This window comes from Telopea speciosissima, chromosome 11 (genome assembly GCF_018873765.1).
Source record: "Telopea speciosissima isolate NSW1024214 ecotype Mountain lineage chromosome 11, Tspe_v1, whole genome shotgun sequence".
NCBI classification, from domain to species: Eukaryota; Viridiplantae; Streptophyta; class Magnoliopsida; order Proteales; family Proteaceae; genus Telopea; species Telopea speciosissima.
This window is the reverse complement of record NC_057926.1, coordinates 7,907,676-7,928,397: the sequence shown is the minus strand read 5'-3', so window position 1 is coordinate 7,928,397 and position 20,722 is coordinate 7,907,676. Positions and strand designations below refer to the sequence as shown.

General features: G+C 33.0%; 1 protein-coding gene across 3 annotated transcripts in view; it reads right to left on the bottom strand.

Annotated features, from left to right (window-relative positions):
• Nucleotides 1-13,812: 13,812 nt before the first annotated feature.
• Nucleotides 13,813-20,722, bottom strand: part of LOC122646403 (nudix hydrolase 3-like) — a 76,187-nt gene continuing 69,277 nt past the window's right edge. For 2 of the 3 annotated variants that reach the window (XM_043839950.1, XM_043839951.1), the window contains exons 18-22: nucleotides 20,438-20,532; nucleotides 20,244-20,334; nucleotides 20,012-20,158; nucleotides 19,358-19,504; nucleotides 19,178-19,306 (exon numbers count right to left, since the gene is read on the bottom strand). In XM_043839950.1, coding sequence (XP_043695885.1) covers nucleotides 19,433-19,504; nucleotides 20,012-20,158; nucleotides 20,244-20,334; nucleotides 20,438-20,532 — 405 coding nt within the window. In that variant the 3' untranslated portion in view covers nucleotides 19,178-19,306; nucleotides 19,358-19,432. Of the gene's footprint in view, nucleotides 13,825-19,177; nucleotides 19,307-19,357; nucleotides 19,505-20,011; nucleotides 20,159-20,243; nucleotides 20,335-20,437; nucleotides 20,533-20,722 lie in introns of those variants that run through there. The other variant, XM_043839952.1, reaches the window with a different exon arrangement.

Sequence of the window (20,722 nt, the reverse complement as noted above, 5' to 3'; positions counted from 1 at the left end):
ACTAACTTAAAAGTAATGCAAAATGAACCAAATTAAAGTGTTAAATTAAACTAATTAAACTAACGAAAATCAATGCGTCCTAACTCATAAGCATCTAACAAAATTAAGGGATTAAATCGGCGCCCTAACACATGAGCATCTAACCTATCAAACTAAAGCGAATTGAAAGGAATAAAAATGCAGCCACACATACTAACCACATAAAAAGAAATAAGGGAATAAAAATGCATTCATAAACCACAACCATATAAAATTAAAATAAAAGAAATCGAGGGGGAAGAAGAAGAAGATAGAGAGAGATAGAGGAGATGGAGAATGAGATTGAGAGTTCAGATAGTAAAACCTGGATGTGCTTGCATGAAAGTAAATGAAAAGATTGAATACTTGCATAAACTTACCATGGCCTTCTCTTCTAAATCTTCAAGTCTTGTCATCAACTTAAGAACTTAGACTAGAAGGCTTAAAACCTAAACTAGAATTAAGAAATTACAACCCAATTGAAGACTTAAATTGAAATTAAAGCATAAATTAAACCTATTATAACCATTAACTAAAAATTATAAAAGGAAACTAGAACTTAGAAAAGCCAAAAATCACAAATTAGAAGGAGAAGAAGAGAAGAAATTTGACTAAGTGAATGAACAAATTTTTACAAGAGAGGTAGGGGATATTTATAGGTGGAAGAGAGGAGAAGAGAGAAGATGGAAGTGTAGGAGAAATATTCCCTAAGAAAAGAGATTATTCTCTTCTCTTTCCTCTTTTACAATGCCTTGAATCCTAAGAAAAAACAAAAAAATAGAAAGAAGAAGAAGAGAAGATTGTTTACATAGACCTTCTATTTCTAGAAAAATAAACTTCCAATTCTAACAAGTGCTTCCTTTTCTTTGTAGATATCTTCTCTAAGCAAAAACATCAAAGCATCTTGGATTTTTCAACCTTCCATAGATGAGAAAATATAAATCTATCCCAAGTAGAATTCCAGAAGTGCCCTTGAGAAGTTGGAGGAGAGAGAGAGTAAGGGTGATGACTAGGATTCCTTCAAGAATAAATAAAATACCCATTCTGTCCTTCAGAAAAGGTGGAGTATGGGGTGCTTATATAGGTCTCACCATTGTGTTCTTTGCGAAAAATCACACAAAATAGACCCAAATTTCATCCAATTCGGAGTTGGGGAGCCCAAGATATCTCAAGTTGAAGTTGGACTGTCCAGAGCCTTCCAAATGGAATCTTTCGGGAACAGTAAAGGAACTTCTGATAATTGCATTAAGGCCCCTAAAATCCAAACTTCTGCTTCACTTTGTCCCCATCCGACTGTCAATAATTATAAATAAACCCCTGTAGACCATTTTCACGCGTCATTACGAAAACGGCCATTACTTCTTAGTTTCAACTCGGAATTAAGTGCCGTTTGAACCATTGCGAAGCTGACTCGATGGGCTATGCATCCATTTACACTTCTAAAAAGCTTAAAAATATCTCCTTAGCATCATCTCCTTCATTTTCACCAAAATTCACCTAAACCCTGAAAAGCACAAGAAAGCATCGATTAACTCTGTCCAATGTGGTAAAATGTATAATTTATGCCCTAAAATTTCACACATAAATGTGCTCATCAACAAGTACAGTCTCCAGAGGTCTTGCACAATGATTCCTAAGTACAATTATGGTCATAACAAGGGTCACGGTGGGCATGCGGGGTTACTTGTACACATATATCTGGATATTCCCGCAAAGTGATCTAACCATCGACAGTGATCCTGGTAGCTGATATAGAACTTAGAGAATCATACATGGTGTCAGACCCGGTTCGGGTACTAGTTCCTACATCATTCCATAGTTCCACAATTCCTCTAGAACCCTTCTCCTCCCTTTCTTCCTTCTGTTGTTTTTTTAAAATATAGAAATGTGATTTCATACTTCACATTGTATGTAAATTATTATGCAAATTTAATCAACATATTAGAAAAATGCATTACCTTTATATAATAAAATAAAAAAAAGAAAAGCGAATTGCATTCAAATGCTCAAGTCTTTTGTAAATATGTTTTATAGCCTAGGTAGCTGATGTAATCAGTATATTCAATGGCTAGGAATAGGACGGGAGTTTAGTCCCACATCAGTCGAGTAGTATGCAATTGTTGGACATATCATCCTGAGAAGGATCTCTCCACCCCGAAGCTCAGGCTTTTGGGTTAGACATATCAAATGGTAGCAGAGTGGGTAGTTAATACACTAGCCATATATGGGCCCATGGTCCAAAGTTAGGGGGAGTTGATGTAGTTAGTGTGCTCCATGATCAGGAGTATGCTCATTTACATAAAAAGTGACTTCATTTTAATAAATTGTTCACAATCAATTTATTTTTATTCCTTAGATCTTCATTGGTTTTCTTTCTGTTTTCATTAAACTGAATGATTTCAGAGCTTAGACTGTGATTCTTTCTCTTCCTTTATTAATTCCAACCAATTTATAAATCTCTAGGCAGCTTATCCATGATTGTGACTAGTAACTATTTCACAAATGAAAATGGGGATTCAGAAGCATTGAGGAACGTGAGCATCCTCTCATTAAAAACCAGGCAGTAATTCCCCACTACATGTCATTAGTCAATATAGTATATTTGTAACTTGGATCTAGTGTCTATCATTTATACCTCTATACAAATAATGTGTGATTTTAAAATTTTATCCTCGTATGTGTGTTTCATCCTATTTGAGTAATAATAAAAATATAATTCAACAATATATAATAAAATTCATCAATAATAAAGTTTTATAGACCAGAATTGTTAGGTTTGACCACTTCTTCAACAACTTGAAAATTTGACATTTTTAACTCAATTTCTTTCACTTTCAAGAGCTCAAAGACACAATAATCTTCACCTTCTAGCATTTTTTCTTGAACAAATATTTTCCAAACCCCCACTTAGTAATGCTTTAATTTTATAATTATGAAAATAAAATTGGATAGACCGTATTCTCACATTTGGAAGCTAAATTGTGACATTGTGTGTTCCCTTCGTGAAATGTTTTCGGATGAATACAAGTGGAACATTCTACACAAGTAGAAAAAACTACAGTACAAAGTTACAAACATCATATTTAAAATTTCTCTTTTTTAATGAAATGTTTTTTGCACTAAATGATAATACCTTACTTCATTTTAACTTGGAAAATATAACACTTATATGCATATGCAGAATGCGGTGCAAATCAATTTCCAAATTTCAAAGTAAAGGAACTTATCAATCCTTTAATTAGATAGGATGATTTCATGATGACCATGAATGATGGTTTTTTAGTTTTAAATATTTGAGCCAAGTGTTCTATCTTCTCACTTTCTTATATTGTTATTGGCCTTCCTGTCCTCTTAGATAAGAGCATTCCTATATGCTCATCCTATTTCATACAGAATGTATCTCGGCCTGCATTTTATCAAGTTGATGATGAGAAGGACAATTGTCATAAAATGAAAACATCACTTAATTTATTTTTAAAAATTGAATACATTTTTTACTTCTGTCTTTTTTATTTGATTTAGTTCACACCCCTAAAGTAGTTTTTCCATATCTATTTGGTCTTTGTTTTTCATTCTTTTCATTCTATTAATCCCTCACAAGTTGATGCAGGTCTTTTTCCCAGATTAAACTGGATTCCCCTTCCTCTTTTTTTTTTCTCTTTTTCATGTATCAAACCTTTATTTAGAAGGTTGGATTCTCTAGGAATATCAATATTACTTGGATACTTTATATAACAAGTGTTCACATTGAATACAAGAACAAAGAAATGTGATTGTTGTTGTTGTTGTTGTTGTTGATGCACATTTCTTTTCCATATTGAACTGGACTCATTTCCTTTTTTTTTCTTTCTTTCAAACATTAAACCTTTATATAGAAGGTTGGATTCTCCAGGAGTATCAATAGTACGTGGACACTTTATTTAATAAGAATGTATACATATATTTAAGAAATATTTACACTAAGAATAAATCATGGGTTCATCGATTGATTGTTTTAATGAATGCTCCTAAACTTAAAATGTTACTTTATTTGAATGAATTACTCACAATCAATTTATTCTTATAGACCTATTCTTCATTGGTTTTCTTATTTTTTTTTTTTTCATTAAATTGAATGTTTTTCAACGCTTAGGCTGTGATTTTTTCTCTTCTTTTGTTAAATCTCAACCATTTTATAAGTTTCGGGTAGCTTATCGATGATTGTGACTAATGACTACTTCACGAGTGAAAAATTGGACTCATCGGCTTGGTCGACCGTGAGCACCCTATCATTAAAAATCAGGCAGCAAATCCCCACTACACGTAATCAGTCAATATACTACGTTTGTAACTTAGATCTAGTGTTTGTCATTTATACCTCTATACAAACAATCTGTAGTTTCAAAGTTCTATCTTAATGTGTATGTGTTTTATCCTATTTGAATAATAATAAAAATATAGTTTAATAATATAAAATATAATTCATCAAAAAACAAAGTTTTATATACCAGAACTGTCAGGTTTAACCACTTTTTCAACAATACGAAAAATTGACACTTTCAACTCAAGTTTTTCCACTTTCAAAAGCTCAAAGACACAACAATCTTCACCTTTCAACATGTTTTCTTGAGCAAATGTTTTTCTAACCCCCACTTAGTAATGCTTTAATTTTGCAATTACGAAAACAGAATTGGACAGACCATGTTCTCTCATTTAGAAGCTAAAATGTGACATTGTGTGCTCTCTTCGTGAAATGTTTTCGAACGAATACAAGTGTAGTATTTTACACAAGTAGAAAAAATTGTCGTATAAACTTACAAGCATCATACTTAAAATTCCTTAACAACAAATGAAATGTTTTTTTACACAAATGATATAACCCTGTTTCATCTTTACTTGGGAAATGGGGTACTTATATGCGTATGTAGAAGGAAGTGTAAATCAATTTTCAAATTTCAAAGTAAATGAGCTTTCCAATACCTTAATCAGATAAGATGGTTTCATGACGACCATGAAGAACGATTTTTCAGTTTTAAACATTTAAGCTAATTGTTCTGTCTTCTCTCTTTCTTATGTTGTTATTGACCTTCGTATCCTCTCAGTTAAGGGCGTGAACATATACTCATCTTGTTTCATATGGAATGTGTCTCGACCTGTATTTTATCAAGTTAATGATGAGAAGGATAATTATCATAAAATGAAAACATCACTTTATTTTTAAAAATTAAATACCTTTTTTACTTCTGCCTTTTTTTACTTGATTTAGTTCACACCCGTAAAGTAGCTCTTCCATCTCTCTTTCCCACGAACAGATGCATTCTTATACACTCCGTCTCTAGAGAAAAAATAAGAATGATTTAAAAAAAAAAATTCATGCACTTGTATCTTCACAATATCCCTCTCATACACAACTTCTCTTGAGATAAATTATTAGGAATGAAACGAGGAACCCCATATCCCTCTCATATACAACTTCTCTTGAAATAAATTATTAGGAATGAAACGAGGAACCCCATCTCCCTCTCATACACAACTTCTCTTTAGAGAAATTAAGAATGATTTACGAAAAGTAAAAAAAGAATAAAAAAATAGGAGTAAAACGACCCAATCCATCGTCTTTGTCTATGGCTCTATAAAATCTATTTCCCACCCTCTCAACCAACGTATTTTTTTTTTCGCCCTCTCATCCATTGCAAAAGTGATTCGAATCGTATTGAAACTATTGATCTGTAGGGCTCCATAGATATGGTCGAGTTTGTTTTTTATTTTTCCTTTTTTCAAGTTTGTTATGTTCATAGAGAGAGATTTATGTACCATAAATATTATCAGAACTGTATTCTTCCTCTGATTTATATTGTATTTTAATCATACTGTAGGAAACAGAGAAATATTGCAAAATTTATACAAACAGGATTTAGACTACTAAAGAGATCACTGAGAGTAATGAGCCCCTTTATCTCTCTTCTTTTCCTCTTCCTTTATAATCTCTGTTTCCTGTTATTTTTGTGTCTTTCTGATCTACGATTTGCCATGAGTTTTAGTTTTATTTCTCCTCTTTCTATCTATTTGTTATTATCGTTTGCTTTAAATAATATTAATCAAATATGAAAATATTTGTCAAACGAATGTCTTTCATTCTAGGGATCCAATCAATGGGGGTGTCTAAGTACCCATTCCATGCTTGGTAGTTAGTGATGAGCAAAATGCATCTTTGGAAAATGAAAAATCGGGTGAATCTGATTTCAAAGTTGCTGTCGTTGAAGCCAATAAACTTGACTGCTCTAAGAGTTGCAGGGTAGTGGATGCTTCAGGGTTGGAATTATTAAGCCATACCCAATGCATACATTTGGAGAATGATTCAGTAGCAAAAGTTTCAAATGATGAGGACTGTGTTACATTACTGAGGACTTCCCAAATAGTGAGAGTACTTCAGATATAGAAATATCATCTATGGCCCCAGAGCCCCCTTCAATAGAAGAAAATGCCATTATGAACAATGACCGTGCAATAAAGATTGTTGAGGCTCCTCCTTATGAATCTTCAGTAATGATTCTAAAAAATGGCGGCAAAAATGATTTGAACCATTACCATCACCATCGTCGATTTTAACCCATCAAGAATTTTGCAAACATCAGGACGAGGCATACGATATATGAGTTCATTGTAGTTGAGACAATTTAAAAGAAAGAAAAAGATAAAAGGGTAAGAGGGTAGGAGGGAGACTGAGCAAACAAAGAAAGAAAAGATCTATCGACGTTTAATCTCTGTGTCGCTTTGTCTATGGGGTTTGAATTGAGATCAAATAGAGGAGGAGAACATTAATATTTGTAACCAAGGGTGGAAGAGAGAGAGAGAGAGAGAGAGAGAGAGAGAGAGAGAGAGAGAGAGGGGTACCAAGTCCTCTTTTTTATTTTTATTTTTTTTAATAGAATAACTACGTTCCTTCAAACAAGGATTTCAATAGAATAATCAATAATAACTACTACAATTAATAACCCCAACAAAATAGGAAATCTGGTACTGTTTCGATATTATTTTTTATCATTTTTTTCCTGGGCTCCTTTTCTATGCTCAATCTCAAGTAGTCGTCCTTTTAACCTTCTAATAGTTTCTTCGCTCTCTTCTTCATTTCTTCCCATAAGTGTTTCAGGGGTGAGGCCAAGTTTCTCGCACTCTATGGCTACTATCTGTTTGATAACCTCCCTCCCATTTTTGATCAAATCCCTCTCCTTCTTCTCCTTCCCACGATCGTCTACGTCCTTAGCTTTCCCACGATTGTTGTCCATCTTGAGAGAAGATCCAACTTCTACTACAACTTGGAAATGCAGGACGGTCTTCTTCTAACTTTCCTTCCTTCATGAACTTCTTGATGCCATGTAGAAAACGATGCTTCATATTTCAGGGGTTCTTCTTTTGACTGAGTCCCTTGTTGGGTTCAAACACTTATAACAGAATAAAGAGAGAAAGAAGCAGACTAGAGACTTGCTGCTGCTCGTTTATTTTTATTTTGTTATCTATTCAAATACATTTCAATTTTTTTTAATGATAGTTCTTAGTTTCTCACTCAATTTTTCACCCAATTGAATTACCATAAAAATTAATGTCGTTGTAATACTATATTTTGAATTTTTGGGTGTGTACATGACAATAGATGCTTTAACCTTAATATTTGAAGTTATTGGCGAAAGGATATTTTGTAAAATCATTAATGACAGTTGAAATTTCGTAATGACTTCAAAGTACTATTTTTGGAATTTTTTGTGTTTGCATGAAAATAGATGTTTTTACCTTACTTGATCTGTGATTTAATTAGTCCTTATATTTCCTATGGCTACAGAAGAAACTTCCCAGTCAGTATCTGCCTCTAAAAGAAGGCTTATAGCCCGTGATTATAGAATACACTGTAGCTCACTCCTGCATAGGAAAATGTTGATCTCTGTTCCTAAGAAGAGAGTGACAATCTGTGCATTCAGAATTCCCCTCAGCTTGCATACAAAGACGAAATGTTGATACAATACAGAAATTTCGTTGAAGCTAAAGAAGAATTGATAAAGATAATATTTCTTTCATTACATCAAAAGGCTCATTCGACTGAATATATTAAAGAACGGGCAATCTTGATAAGTAAAAACCAAACAATAGATAAATTAATTGAGAAATTTATTGAGCAATTTTCAGGAGATAGTGTTATGTATTATAGCTTCGATTTAGCAACTGATGATGCACAAACAAATTATTCAGAAGAATTCCTCAATTCATTGACACCTATTGAACTTCCACCTGATAGATTGGTCTTAAATAAAAATTGTCCAATAATGCTGCTACGCAATCTAGATCCATCACAGGGAGAATGCAATGGAACACGATTGATTTGCCGCGAATTCAAAAGAAATGTTATAATAGCAGAAATTGGAGTTGGATAATTTTTTAATAACCTTGTCCCTCTTCCAAGAATACCATTGTGTCCAGCAGAAAATGAAGGATACCATTTCCATCTAAAAAGAGAGTAATTTTCAATTAGATTTTACTTTACTATGACAATAAATAAATCACAAGGACAAACTATACCACATGTTGGAGTATATCTACCACAACTAGTACTTTGCTATGTCAAGAAGAATAGTCATGTCAACAACAAAAGTATTAGATAAGTTATTTTTATAATATAATAATAATATATATAGATAACTTTAAAGAATTGTCTAAACTATTTAAATTACCCTGAGATATTATCATTTACTATTAAACCTTTTTCTATTATCATAAAGAAAATGAGGAAAACAGTATCAGGAGAATATTAACCTGAGGGGGGTCATCAACATCTTTATAGTTGTACATCCAAACTGTCCAAATTGCCATTACTAAAGTATGTCATATTGATTTTTTTTTATATATTTTGATAATTTATTATTAAAATACTGTTTTAGTACTAAAATATTATTTTAATGTGTTTTATATCATTTCATAGGAATGGAGTTTATGTCGATATCAAGAAATTGGATTTTTATGTAGCTCAAGACGCTAAATTTTAAGTTCATTTTACTTAGTTTTTATGACAGTAATTATGACATATTTCGTGAGTTCATATTGCGTATACTATGATCGTTGCTTGTGAATGTAACTACTCTCACAAATGTAACCTCTTTGCGCGATAAATAAGAACTTTTAAAACATAGTAACCATGCAGAAAATTGATTGCACTAACAACCATTTAACTAACGAGTTGCATGAGTTTTAAGGTACATGGTTGATTACAAAATAGAGTGCATTTCAACAAACCAGGCAACTCAAAGGGTGTAATTGTCACTCTCTAGGTTTTGCTTTGATTATGTGAATTTAGCTTGTCGATCCAACCTTAGTTTTGTCGACAAATTCTTTACAAGGTATGCTTTTGGATCGATATTTTACGAATTGTTTTTTCAATTTGAGTATACAGAAATTGATATAACATTTGCTTGGAATTTAGATTTTTTGGTTTCTATTTTGTTTGCTTTACCAAAATTATTATACAGGACGACAAAAGAAAAGAGTTCGATACCTATTGGAGAAGAATTATTTAATGAAAAATTTTAGAAGACAACAAAAACTTATTATATATGCCAATAATAAATCACTTTCAGGTACATTACAATCAATATAAATCTTACATAAATGTTGGAGGTTTATATTTATATAAATTCAAAATTTCTTTTCCAGAATTAGTTTTTGGGGAAATTCAGATTATGAAAAGCATAACTGGTGATTAATGAATTTTAGGAACTTTTAACTCATCAAGATTTTGCTAGAAACAAAGGCACAATAAGCACTGCTGTTGTTTGTGCTAACGTCATCCTTCATAATCTTCAACTTTAGATCTTAGAAGCTTGAATAATTAAGAAGCAACATCACAAATTTTCATCATTTGTAACAAAGTATTATACAAGCAATGTATACACGTTTGTAGTTGTATGCATTTCAATCTCTTATCTTATATTTTTTAGTAGTTTATGTTGTGACACTAATGTCTAATCATGCTAATGCAGATACGTTGAAGATGTGAAAGATTACTGCACAACTGCAACTGATACTAAGATCATCTTTGGCCTTGCTATGGGACACAAGTCTATAATTATCCAAATTTTGGATATTGAAATTTGTATATATGAAGATTTCAGCTTTGGTGTAATGTATAGAATTGAATTTTAATCTAAGAATTCTAGGCAAAATTGCTATAGGATTGACCATTTATGCTTATGGACAGATCAATGATAAAACTAGAGGTCATCAGTGAGATGACCAGCATAAGTGATAGGATCAGAAACACTTATAGACAGATCAATGACAAAACTAGATGCAATTAGTGAGATGACCGACATAAGTGACAGGATAAAAAATCGAGACAAAACTAGAGGTAATTAGTGAGATGACTAGCATGAGTGACAAGATTAAAAACTGATGCACTAGATGCTACAACTAATAAAATCTTACAGCTTCTGCTTTTGGTTTAATTAAATTAAAATAGAAAAAAAAATTACTACTTTCTTTTTAAAAAAAATTAATTACTATTTCAATAACTTGAGTTTTTTGTGTCAGGAAATATGAGGATGTAAACAACATTATTTTTAAATATGCAAGGATGAAATAAGTTAACTACTTAAAATAATATCTAATGTATCTAAACGATTTAATGTAAACTTCTCATTTGAGGTTTTGTCACTTTCTTAATATTCTGATGAAAATTATTTCAAATCAAACATGTCTCTCTCTTAAACCAACATATGGCTACACGTGCATATACACGTGTGAGTTTACTAGTATATTAGGAATAAATCCTGGGTTCATTAATTAATGATTTTAATAAATGATACTAAAAATATACTCTTAAACTTAAAAGTTGACTTCATTTTAATGAATTGCTTACAGTCAATTTATTCGTATGCTACTAATTTACATTGGTTTTAATTCTGTTTTTATTAAACTGAATAGTTTCAGAGCTTAGGCTGTGACTCTTTCTCTTCCTCTGTTAAATCCCAACCATTTTATAAATCTTCAGGTAGTTTATCTATGATTGAGACTAGGAACTAGTTCACCAGTGAAAAAAAGGACGCAGGGGATTGAGGACCGTGAGCATCATTTCATTCAAAATCATGCAGTAGTCCCCACAACAGGTTACTAGTCAATATACTACGTTTATAACGTAAATCTCGTGTCTATCATTTATACCTCTATATAAACAATGTGGCTTCAAAGTTTCATCTTCATGCGTGTGTATTTCATCTTATTTGAATAACAACAAACATACAGTTCAACAATATGAAATAAAATTCACCAATAACAAAGTTTTATATAACAGAACTATCAGGTTGGACCACATCTTTAACTACACGGAAAATTGACATTTTCAACTTAAGTTCTTCAATTTCCTAGAGTTCAAAGACACAACAATGTCCATCTTCCTACATGTGTTTCTTGAACAAATGTTTTCCAACCCTCACTTAGTATTGCTTTAGTTTGAGATTGTGAAAACAAAATTTGATAGATCTCGTTCTCCCAAATGAAAGCTAAAGTATGACATAGTGCTCCCTTCGTGAAATGGTTTCAGGCGAAAACAAGCGGAACATTCTATACAAGCAAAAAAAATTACAATACAAACTTATAAGTATCATACTTAAAATCCCTCACCAACGAAAGAAATGTTATTTTTTTTTCCAAATTATGATACTATGCTTCATGTTAACTTGGAAAATGAGGTACTTATATATGTATGCAGAAGGTCGTGCAAATTAATTTTAAAATTTTTGAAAAAAAGAAGTTTACCAATCCCTTAATCAGATAAGTTGGTTCTACGACAACCATGAAGGAAGGTTCTAGAGTTTTAAACATTTGAGCTAAATGATTTGCCTTCTCGTTTTCTTGTGTTATTATTAGCATTCGTATCCTCTCAACTAAGGACGTGAGCATATGTTCATCCTGTTTCACATGGAATGTGTCTCCACCTGCATTTTATCAAGTTCATGAGAAGGACAACTGTCATAAAATGAAAACATCATTTTATTTAAAAAAATTAAGTACCTTCTTTACTTCTGTCTTTTTTTTTTAATTTGAATTAGTTAACACCCATAAAGTAGCTCTTCCATCTCCCTTTGATCTTTGTTCTTCATTCTTTTCTTTCTACTAAGCCCATTTGGTTTAGATGTTGATCTAATTATACAAGTTGATGCAAATCTCTTTCCCATACTGAACTACACTCTACTTCCTCTTTTTTTTTTTTCTCATTCAAGAATCAAACCTTTATTTAGAAGGTTGAATTCTTCAAGAGTATCAACACTCGATTTTTTTTCCTTGATTTAGTTTGTACCTATGAAATAGATCTTTGTTTTTCATCATTTTTTTCTACTAAGCTCATTTACTTTTGATGTTGATCCAATTTCACAAGATGATGTAGATCTCTTGCCCATATTGAACTGGATTCCACTTCTTTTTTTTTCTTTTTACTTTTAAGAAGGTTGGACTCTCCAGGAATATCAACATTACGTGGATACTTAATATGACAAGTATTTACATTGAATATAAGAACAAAGAAATGTGATTGTTGTTGTTGTTGTTGTTACAGTTCTCTTTTCCATACTGAATTAGACCCCACTTCCACTTTTTTTTCTCTTTCACGCATCAAACCTTTATTTAAAAGGTTGGACTCTCCAAGAGTATTAACATTATATGGATACTTTATTTAACAAGAATATATATAAGAAAGATTTATACTAGGAATAAATCCTAGATTCATTGATTGACTATTTTAATGAATTATATACTCAAAATATGCTGCTAAACATAAAATTTGATTTCATTTTAATGAATTGCTCACAATCAATTTATTCTTATTCTCCTAATCTTTATTGGTTTTCTTTCTGATTCCATTAAACTGAATGGTTTCAGAGCTTAGACTGTGATTCTTTCTCTTCCTTTGTTAATCCCAATTATTTTATAAATATTCAGGCAACTTATCTATGATTATGACTAATGACTACTTCACCAGTAAAAAAAAGGATTAAGGGACATTGAGAAATGTGAACATTCTCTCATTCAAAATTAGGTAACAATTTCTTACTATAGATCATCAGTCATTATACTACGTTTCTAACTTGAATCTAGTGTCTATAATTTATACCTCTGTACAAACAATGTGCAGTTTCAAGATTCTATCTTTGTAATTGTGTTTCATCCTATTTGAATAACAATAAAAATACAGTTCAATAATATGAAATAAAATTAACCAATAACAAAGTTTTATATACCAGAACTATCAGATTTGACCACTTCTTCAACAACACGAAAAATTTACATTTTCAACTTAATTTCTTTAACTTTTTAGAGCTCAAAGACACAATAATCTTTACCTTCCAACATATTTTCTTGAACAAATGTTTTCTAAACTCCCACTTAGTAATGCTTTAATTTTACGATTGTGAACACAAAATTGGACAGATCATGTTTCCTCATTTGGAAGCTAAAGTATCACATTGTGTACTCTCTTCTTAAAATGTTTCTGGGCGAATATAAGCGGAATATTCTATACCAATGGAAATAATTGCAATACAAACTTACAAACATCATACTTAAAATTTTTTAACATTAAATGAAATGTATTTTTTTGCACCAAATGATGATACCCTGCTTCATCTTAACTTGGGAAATAAGACACTTATATGCGTATGTAGGAAATAGTGCAAATCAATTTTTAAATTTTAAAGTAAATGAGTTTACCAACCCCTTAATCAGATAGGATGGTTTCATGACGACCATAAAGGATGGTTTTTCAGTTTTAAATATTTGAGCTAAGTGCTTTGTCTTCTCTCTTTCTTGTGTTGTTATTGGCCTTCGTGTCTTCTCAGTTAAGGGTGTGCACATATGCTCATCTAGTTTCATACGGAATGTGTCTCGACCTACATTTTATCAAGTTAATGATGAGAAGGATAATTGTTATAAACTTAAAACATCATTTTATTTCTAAAAAGTAAATACTTTTTACTTCTGCCTTTTTTAAGTTGATTTAGTTCACACCCATAAAGTAACTCTTTCATCTCTTTTTTGTATTTGTTTTTCATTTTTTTTTCTTTCTACTAAGCCTACTGGGTTTAGATGTTGATCCAATTTCACAAGTTGACGCTGGTCTCTTTTCCATACTGAATTGGACTCCACTTCTCTTTTTCTACTTTCAAGAATCAAACTTTTATTTTGAAGGTTGGACTCTCCAGAAGTATCAGCATTATGTGGATACTCTATTTCTCAAGCGTTCACATTAAATATAAAAACAAAGAAATGTGAATTACTATCGTATCAAAAAACTAGAAAATGACCAGCAGATATATTGTAATGCTTCAAGAATCCTTGCCAACCATCATTGAACTAAACTGCTCCATCAAATTTTTTTACTCTATAGACCATTTTCTGCCACTAAGAACCTTGAGGACTGCAACATCAAGGAGCTCCCCTCCCACATGTTGGAACGTTATCCCCATGCACACGAATTAATACATAAGGATCTTGCCTATGCGTTAATGAATCACAAACATAAAATAGAGAAAACTATTCATATCATTCATCATCGTATGATGTGAGACGATTCCTTGACTCCCACTAGTTATGGTTGACGTTCAAATGAGATCTCCTACAGAGAACCATAATATTATTTCAACTTTTCTTTGAAAATGATTTGATGAAAAAAACTAAATAGCAACGAGGTTGCAAGGACTTGTTCTTCAACTCGATTCTATATACAACAAAAAGCAGATTATAAAGACATATATTGGGACTTGTAGCAAACTGTTATGACACCTAATCAAATGACATGTCCTTTGGATGTCTCCTAAAGGTGGACATTTGAATCATAATTTAAATAATGACAATTAATGGTCACAATGAATTACCATGAATAAGGATAGGGTGGGAGGCATGACCCTACTATAAAGAGCACCAAACATTTTTATAAGAAATGCAAACAAAAGTTCATGGCATGTCCTTTGAGTGTCTCCTTAAGGTGGAAATTTGAATCATGGTTTAAGTAATGACAATTAATGACCACAATGAATCACCAGGAACAAGGATAGGGTGGGAGGCATGACCCTGCTATAAAAAAACACCAACATTTTTATAAGAAACACAAACAAAAATTCATTACTATGAAAATAATGTAAAACATGAGTTGAAACCTTTACAATTGTCTCTGTAATTACAAAACAGAGAAAGATATATGCTAACTAGGAAAAAAGAAAAAATATTTGACAAAAACCATATCTCATAATCTAAGTAGGTCTATGAAGCCTTGAACATTCACTGTTCTATATTCAATATCTCTAATTTACGTTTTACATGCAAGCTAGCAGCCAATTTTTCCAAGAATTGCTTCTCCCAATTCTTGGAACATTAATACCTTATCTCAGCTTCTCAATGCGTCCTCCTTTTGTGAAATAATAATGACTCCCCCGCCCTCCCAATCTTTGGATAGATGGTGGGGAAATTTTTTTCAGAGTTTGGTAAATTCACCACCAAGCTGGCAGTCAAATTCATTTTTAAAGAAAGATGCCCTCCACGACCTAACCATAATAGTTTGATATTTTCCAACTCATCCTCCAAATGATGGTGGTTCTTTTGGAAGCTAAGCATTCACCCCAAATTCGATCAAATTACATTTGTGGTGAATGATTCACAAAGGACACCCTGTTTGGGCCATTTTGGGCAAATGGACTGACTTGGATACTTATTGCCCATTCTGCAAATCCAATCAGGGAATAATTTGACATATTATTTTTACTTGTGATTTCTATAAAAGATTCAGGGCTGCAGTTCCTTTGGGGTTGAGAATAGACTCTTATCTTTTTTTTCACTTGAACCTCTACTTACTAATCTTTTAATTTCCTTATCCCCTCTATATCCTGTAAATGGATTTTCAGTGTGATCTCCATCACTTCCTATTTTATATGGAAGCACAAGAATCAGGTTGCGATTTCGGATATTTCTCCTAATCTAAAGCGGATCTTGGACAATAGCAACCGATGACTTGAGACTATCCCCATTCAATAATGAGGATTGCCCCTATTTACTCACTCATAGTGGTATATCTAATCTCTCTTATTCAGATCTTGAGGTTCTTTCATTAACACAACCTATTTTGATCTATGCGGGACAATCTAACTGCTCCTTGAACATCTCTGAATGGGCTTTTGGACTTTTATTTCAAATTTTTTTTTTTTTTTTTTTTTTGTTTTTTGTTTTTTTGTTTTGATAGATTCGGATAATATTTTGACAAACAATTCCATTGTGGCCGAAGCTAGAGGCCTTCTTAAGGGTTTAAAAGTGGCTTTTAACTTAGGATGGACTAATATTCATATTTGGAATGCTTCTCAGGCTTTGTAGGAAATGATTTGGAGCCAGTTACACATCCTTGGCCTTGGAACTCCACTCACATTATCCTACAACTTGTTTATTTTGTTCATACCAGTATTTTTGTAAAGAAGTGGATGAGAGATTCTGTTCTGTTTTTTAATTCTCTCATGGCTAAGGCTTGTAAATCTAAAGTTCTAGTTTCTACTTCTGGAACTTTGAACGATGTAACTTCTCTCCTCTCTTAATTTTAATTTTTTTTTCCATTTTCATAAAAAAATAGGATTACTATGATTTGCTCATTCTAATTAGATGAGAAGGTAATCCTAACCACAATGAAAAGAAGATGAGTCTTAGATGATGTATGGGAATGAGGCAAACTGCAATAAGAATTTTAAGGCGAATTTTCTAACTATCCATGATTACAAGATGGGGACAATGTCAATAATGTCCACATAATCGAAAGGGACACTAAAGACATTTACAATGAAACATCCTACTAATTATAATGAGCTCATTTATTTTGCCTTTATTTGAACGATATTTTGAATCTTGTGGGAGAACTATTATATTTAATTGATTTCAAATAAAATGACATTCTAAACACATTCCTACCTATTGGTTGTTTTCTCCAAGGTGTTGTCTCCCACAAAATGCTTAGCTCTCATCCGGCCGTGGCGGGAGCTGAAGTATCCAGCCCAGCCTGGGTCCCCTTCCTATGAAATGACCAAACCCCCTTTGTTTTGGCTAGGCTGGATCCTCCAGCTCCCTCCATGGCTGGAGGAAAGCTAGGTCCCAAAATGCTACTCTCATCCTTCACGTGCATAAAATCCTTCACATGCAAGTAGAGGTGGTCTCATCCCTCATGTGCATAAAACCTTCAACTGCAAGTAGAGGCGGTCAATTGGCCAAGATAGGCAGTTGTAGGGATGTAAATGGACATTCGAAAATCTGTATTCGATCCGCGTAAGTATCCGTTTAGGAGAATCCGAATCCTTCCGAAACTAATCGGATACGAATATGATAATCCCCCTATCCGATTGATTATTATCCGATTCGTTTAGCAATCCGACGGTAATAAAATATCTGAAATATATCCCTATTTTTGACTATCCTTTTAAGTTACCTTATTGGATTTTGTTATCTTATTTTTATAAATTTATAAGTTAAGATAATGTGATTCTCTTGCTAGATTTTCTATTGGGTTATATATATTGTTTTATGCAATGTGATACATGGAATCACATATCTATTAAAATAAATACAAGATAAAATCAAAAGTAAAAAACGTAAGAAAATCAAAGATCAGAAGAGTAGAAGAAAGGGTAGTTGCTAAACTCTCGAGTCTGAACCCTAACCTTCATCATAAAAAGGGTAAAGATGTCCATGGATAGTTGAAAATTCGTAGTCGATCCGTGTTCATATCCATTTAGGAGAATCTATATTAAAAAAAATCACTATCTAGAAACTATCTAAATCCGTCCGAATATACTCGGATACGAATATGATAATGCTACTATCCGACCAAATTCGATCCGTTTACATCCCTAGGCAATTGACAAATTGAAGACCAAACGATGTTCCCAAAAGCATATTTTGGATCATTTGAGGAGTCGGTCGACCAAGACCCCTCTTTTCTTAGAGAATATCTCTGCAAGAGACACAATTGTCATCTCTCCTTTATGAATAGAGGACATCTAGGCTTGATAAAAATATTTCTAAATAACCTTTTCGCTCACTTTCTTTCTCCGTTATTGTTGTCACTCCATGGATCCTGTGCTCCATATTCACTAGTTCCCAAGGTGTCCTATGTTTATTGAGCACAACTCTATAGTGTTCTAACATGGCCCAGTAAGTGAGTGCATAATCTATTGAAAGCGCCTACAGAGCTGTTTCATCTTGAAGGCCGATTCACATCAACCTGTGGTATTGCTCCATAGGGTCTACAGTCTTAAGAAGAGTGACCGGTGGCACGACTTAGGCCCACCATCTTTCTTTATTGTATTGGACTTTCACGTTGAAGCCAGCAAGCCTTCAAGTTTGTGGTAGTTCGAAAGCTCTCCAGCACACTGAGGGTTGTTACATTTTGGTCATCTAGCGATAAAAATAAGTCTGCCTCTCTTATTGTGATATTACTTTACTACACTTTAAATACAACTCTTGGCTCTGCAGAAGCAACAGACAGGGCTATATTGTTATGGAAAAGCCATGCTTTTTGGCATATAATGGTCATCCCGGACTAGCAGCAAATTTAAAATTCTGAGTTTTCTCTACAATCTTATCAGATATTGGCAAGTGATGCAAGATTTTGACAAGATTTCCTTGGAGCATTTTATGAAATAGTCTGTTAAAGAAGCGAACATCCAAGCAGTTGGCACTAATTCTATCTATCTTTCAAAGGTTTGGTGGCTCAAGCACCATCTGTTTTGCTTTTAATAGCTCTGTAGGGAGAGTATCATCTCTCTTGTCATTTAAATGAAGATCACTTTTGTATTCTAAGTCCAACAGGAAAAAAAGAGAGGAAGAAGAAACTTGTTTTGCTGTAAGGAGCTCACTGCACTGCTATTTCAAGGACGAGAGCTCTTTCGTATCTTCTTTATCCGAATAAACAAGTTTCATCGGATTGTATAGAACATCTATTCAATTACGATCAGTCTCGTGGAGATAGAGATACTGTTTGGGAAGCCCATCCCAGATGGGCATCCCATAAAGTCTGACAAGAAACAATGATCAGATTTACTTTGTGATCACTATATTATCACAACTTTTCATTCGGAAATTAAGATATATTTTTCACTTGAGTTTTGACCAAACAGACTTTAAGGATACAGGCTCATGTTTTGAAGGATGATGGTGATAGAAGTTCTTCCACTTTCATGTCTCATGGGTGGTCATCCTTGATCCATCAGTTGCTTTAAACACACTCCCCCACAAACTCAATATATTTTCATCGTTACCAATCAAGAAGAGGGGAACAATTTCTTCTGCACCCGAAATGCTGAGACAACATCCACATCTTGGTCTCTCAGACCAAAATGAAACAAGTAGAGACCCAATGGAACGGTAAAAAGGCATGTCACATTTGCTTATGATTTTTCTCCAACAGTTTGTCAGCGATACGAAATATGGGAGAGATATCCACCGGTACCTGAAATTAACAAAAAAATGATAAAAAAAACCAAATTTAAGTGCCTCTAATGATCATGAAATCGGAAAAATTTACGTATGCACTTAACTACAAGGATAAGGGAGGGATTTTTATTGTTAAGAATCACCTTTATCCAAGAAAATGGAAATATTACTTATTTATCTTCTGGGTCATATGCAGTTAGATGGAAAACCAACTATAGGCACTGACTTGTGATGGTCTATCAGCCATCCCCATAACCCAAACCAAGAGTCAATTTTATGTTGCTTTAGTGGTACACTAGGTCAAACCAGCCGTATTATCTCACAGTAGCTCCCTAGTTCTGTGATAATGCATTTAGTAATTGAAAAGATGGGAAAAATTCTATGGCACATAAAGCACATCACTGATATTAAAAGGGAACGTGGAATGAAACCACAGAGGACTCTTTCATTCCCCTGTTAACATGATTCACCTCATAAGTTGCAAAGGTTCTGATTGAATGTAGCATAGTGTAAAGTCCTATACCTGGATTCTTTCTAATTTCTCCATCGCAACTTGCAAAGGTTCTGTCATTTTACCATATTCCTGAAGAAGTGACTTTGCAGCTTCTTTGTCACCTTTTGCCTGTATGGTAAGTATCTTCCTGCTCAAACTCTCGACAGCTTCTTCAACCTTTCAACAAGAAAACTAATTTTATGCAACAGAGATATTTTATTTGTAGAACATCACTTAATTGTAGTAATTGGGAACTACTAACCTTGGTAAAATCGACAGAAAATGTTCCATCTGAGTGCAAAACAAAGGCTTCTTTTTCAAATAACCAGTTAAACTGCAGTGCTTGACCTTTTCTGATTTCATTTTGTCAACATCAGTTAGTAAAAATGTAGGCAAGGAAGCTCTGAACGTTAATGTTCATATGATATAACATGGCATAAAACAGTACGTATTTACCCATGAGCTTCTTCTAACCCAAAGCGTATTGATCGGAAGCATCCCGCGAGGAAAGAAACATACATAGATTTAATCAAGCTTATTGGAAGCAGTTCCTGATAAAAAGGGGAAGATAAAATGTCAAAATGATGCCCATAATAGCTCAAGAGCTAGAAGTTCTTCAATTATTCATATCCGGTGAATAATGACACCTCAGTAATAAAGAAATACAACTGAAAAAAGAAAAGAGGAAAACAAAACAAGTAAGAGAAGCAAAGATGAGTTAGCATGAGAACTTAATGGTAA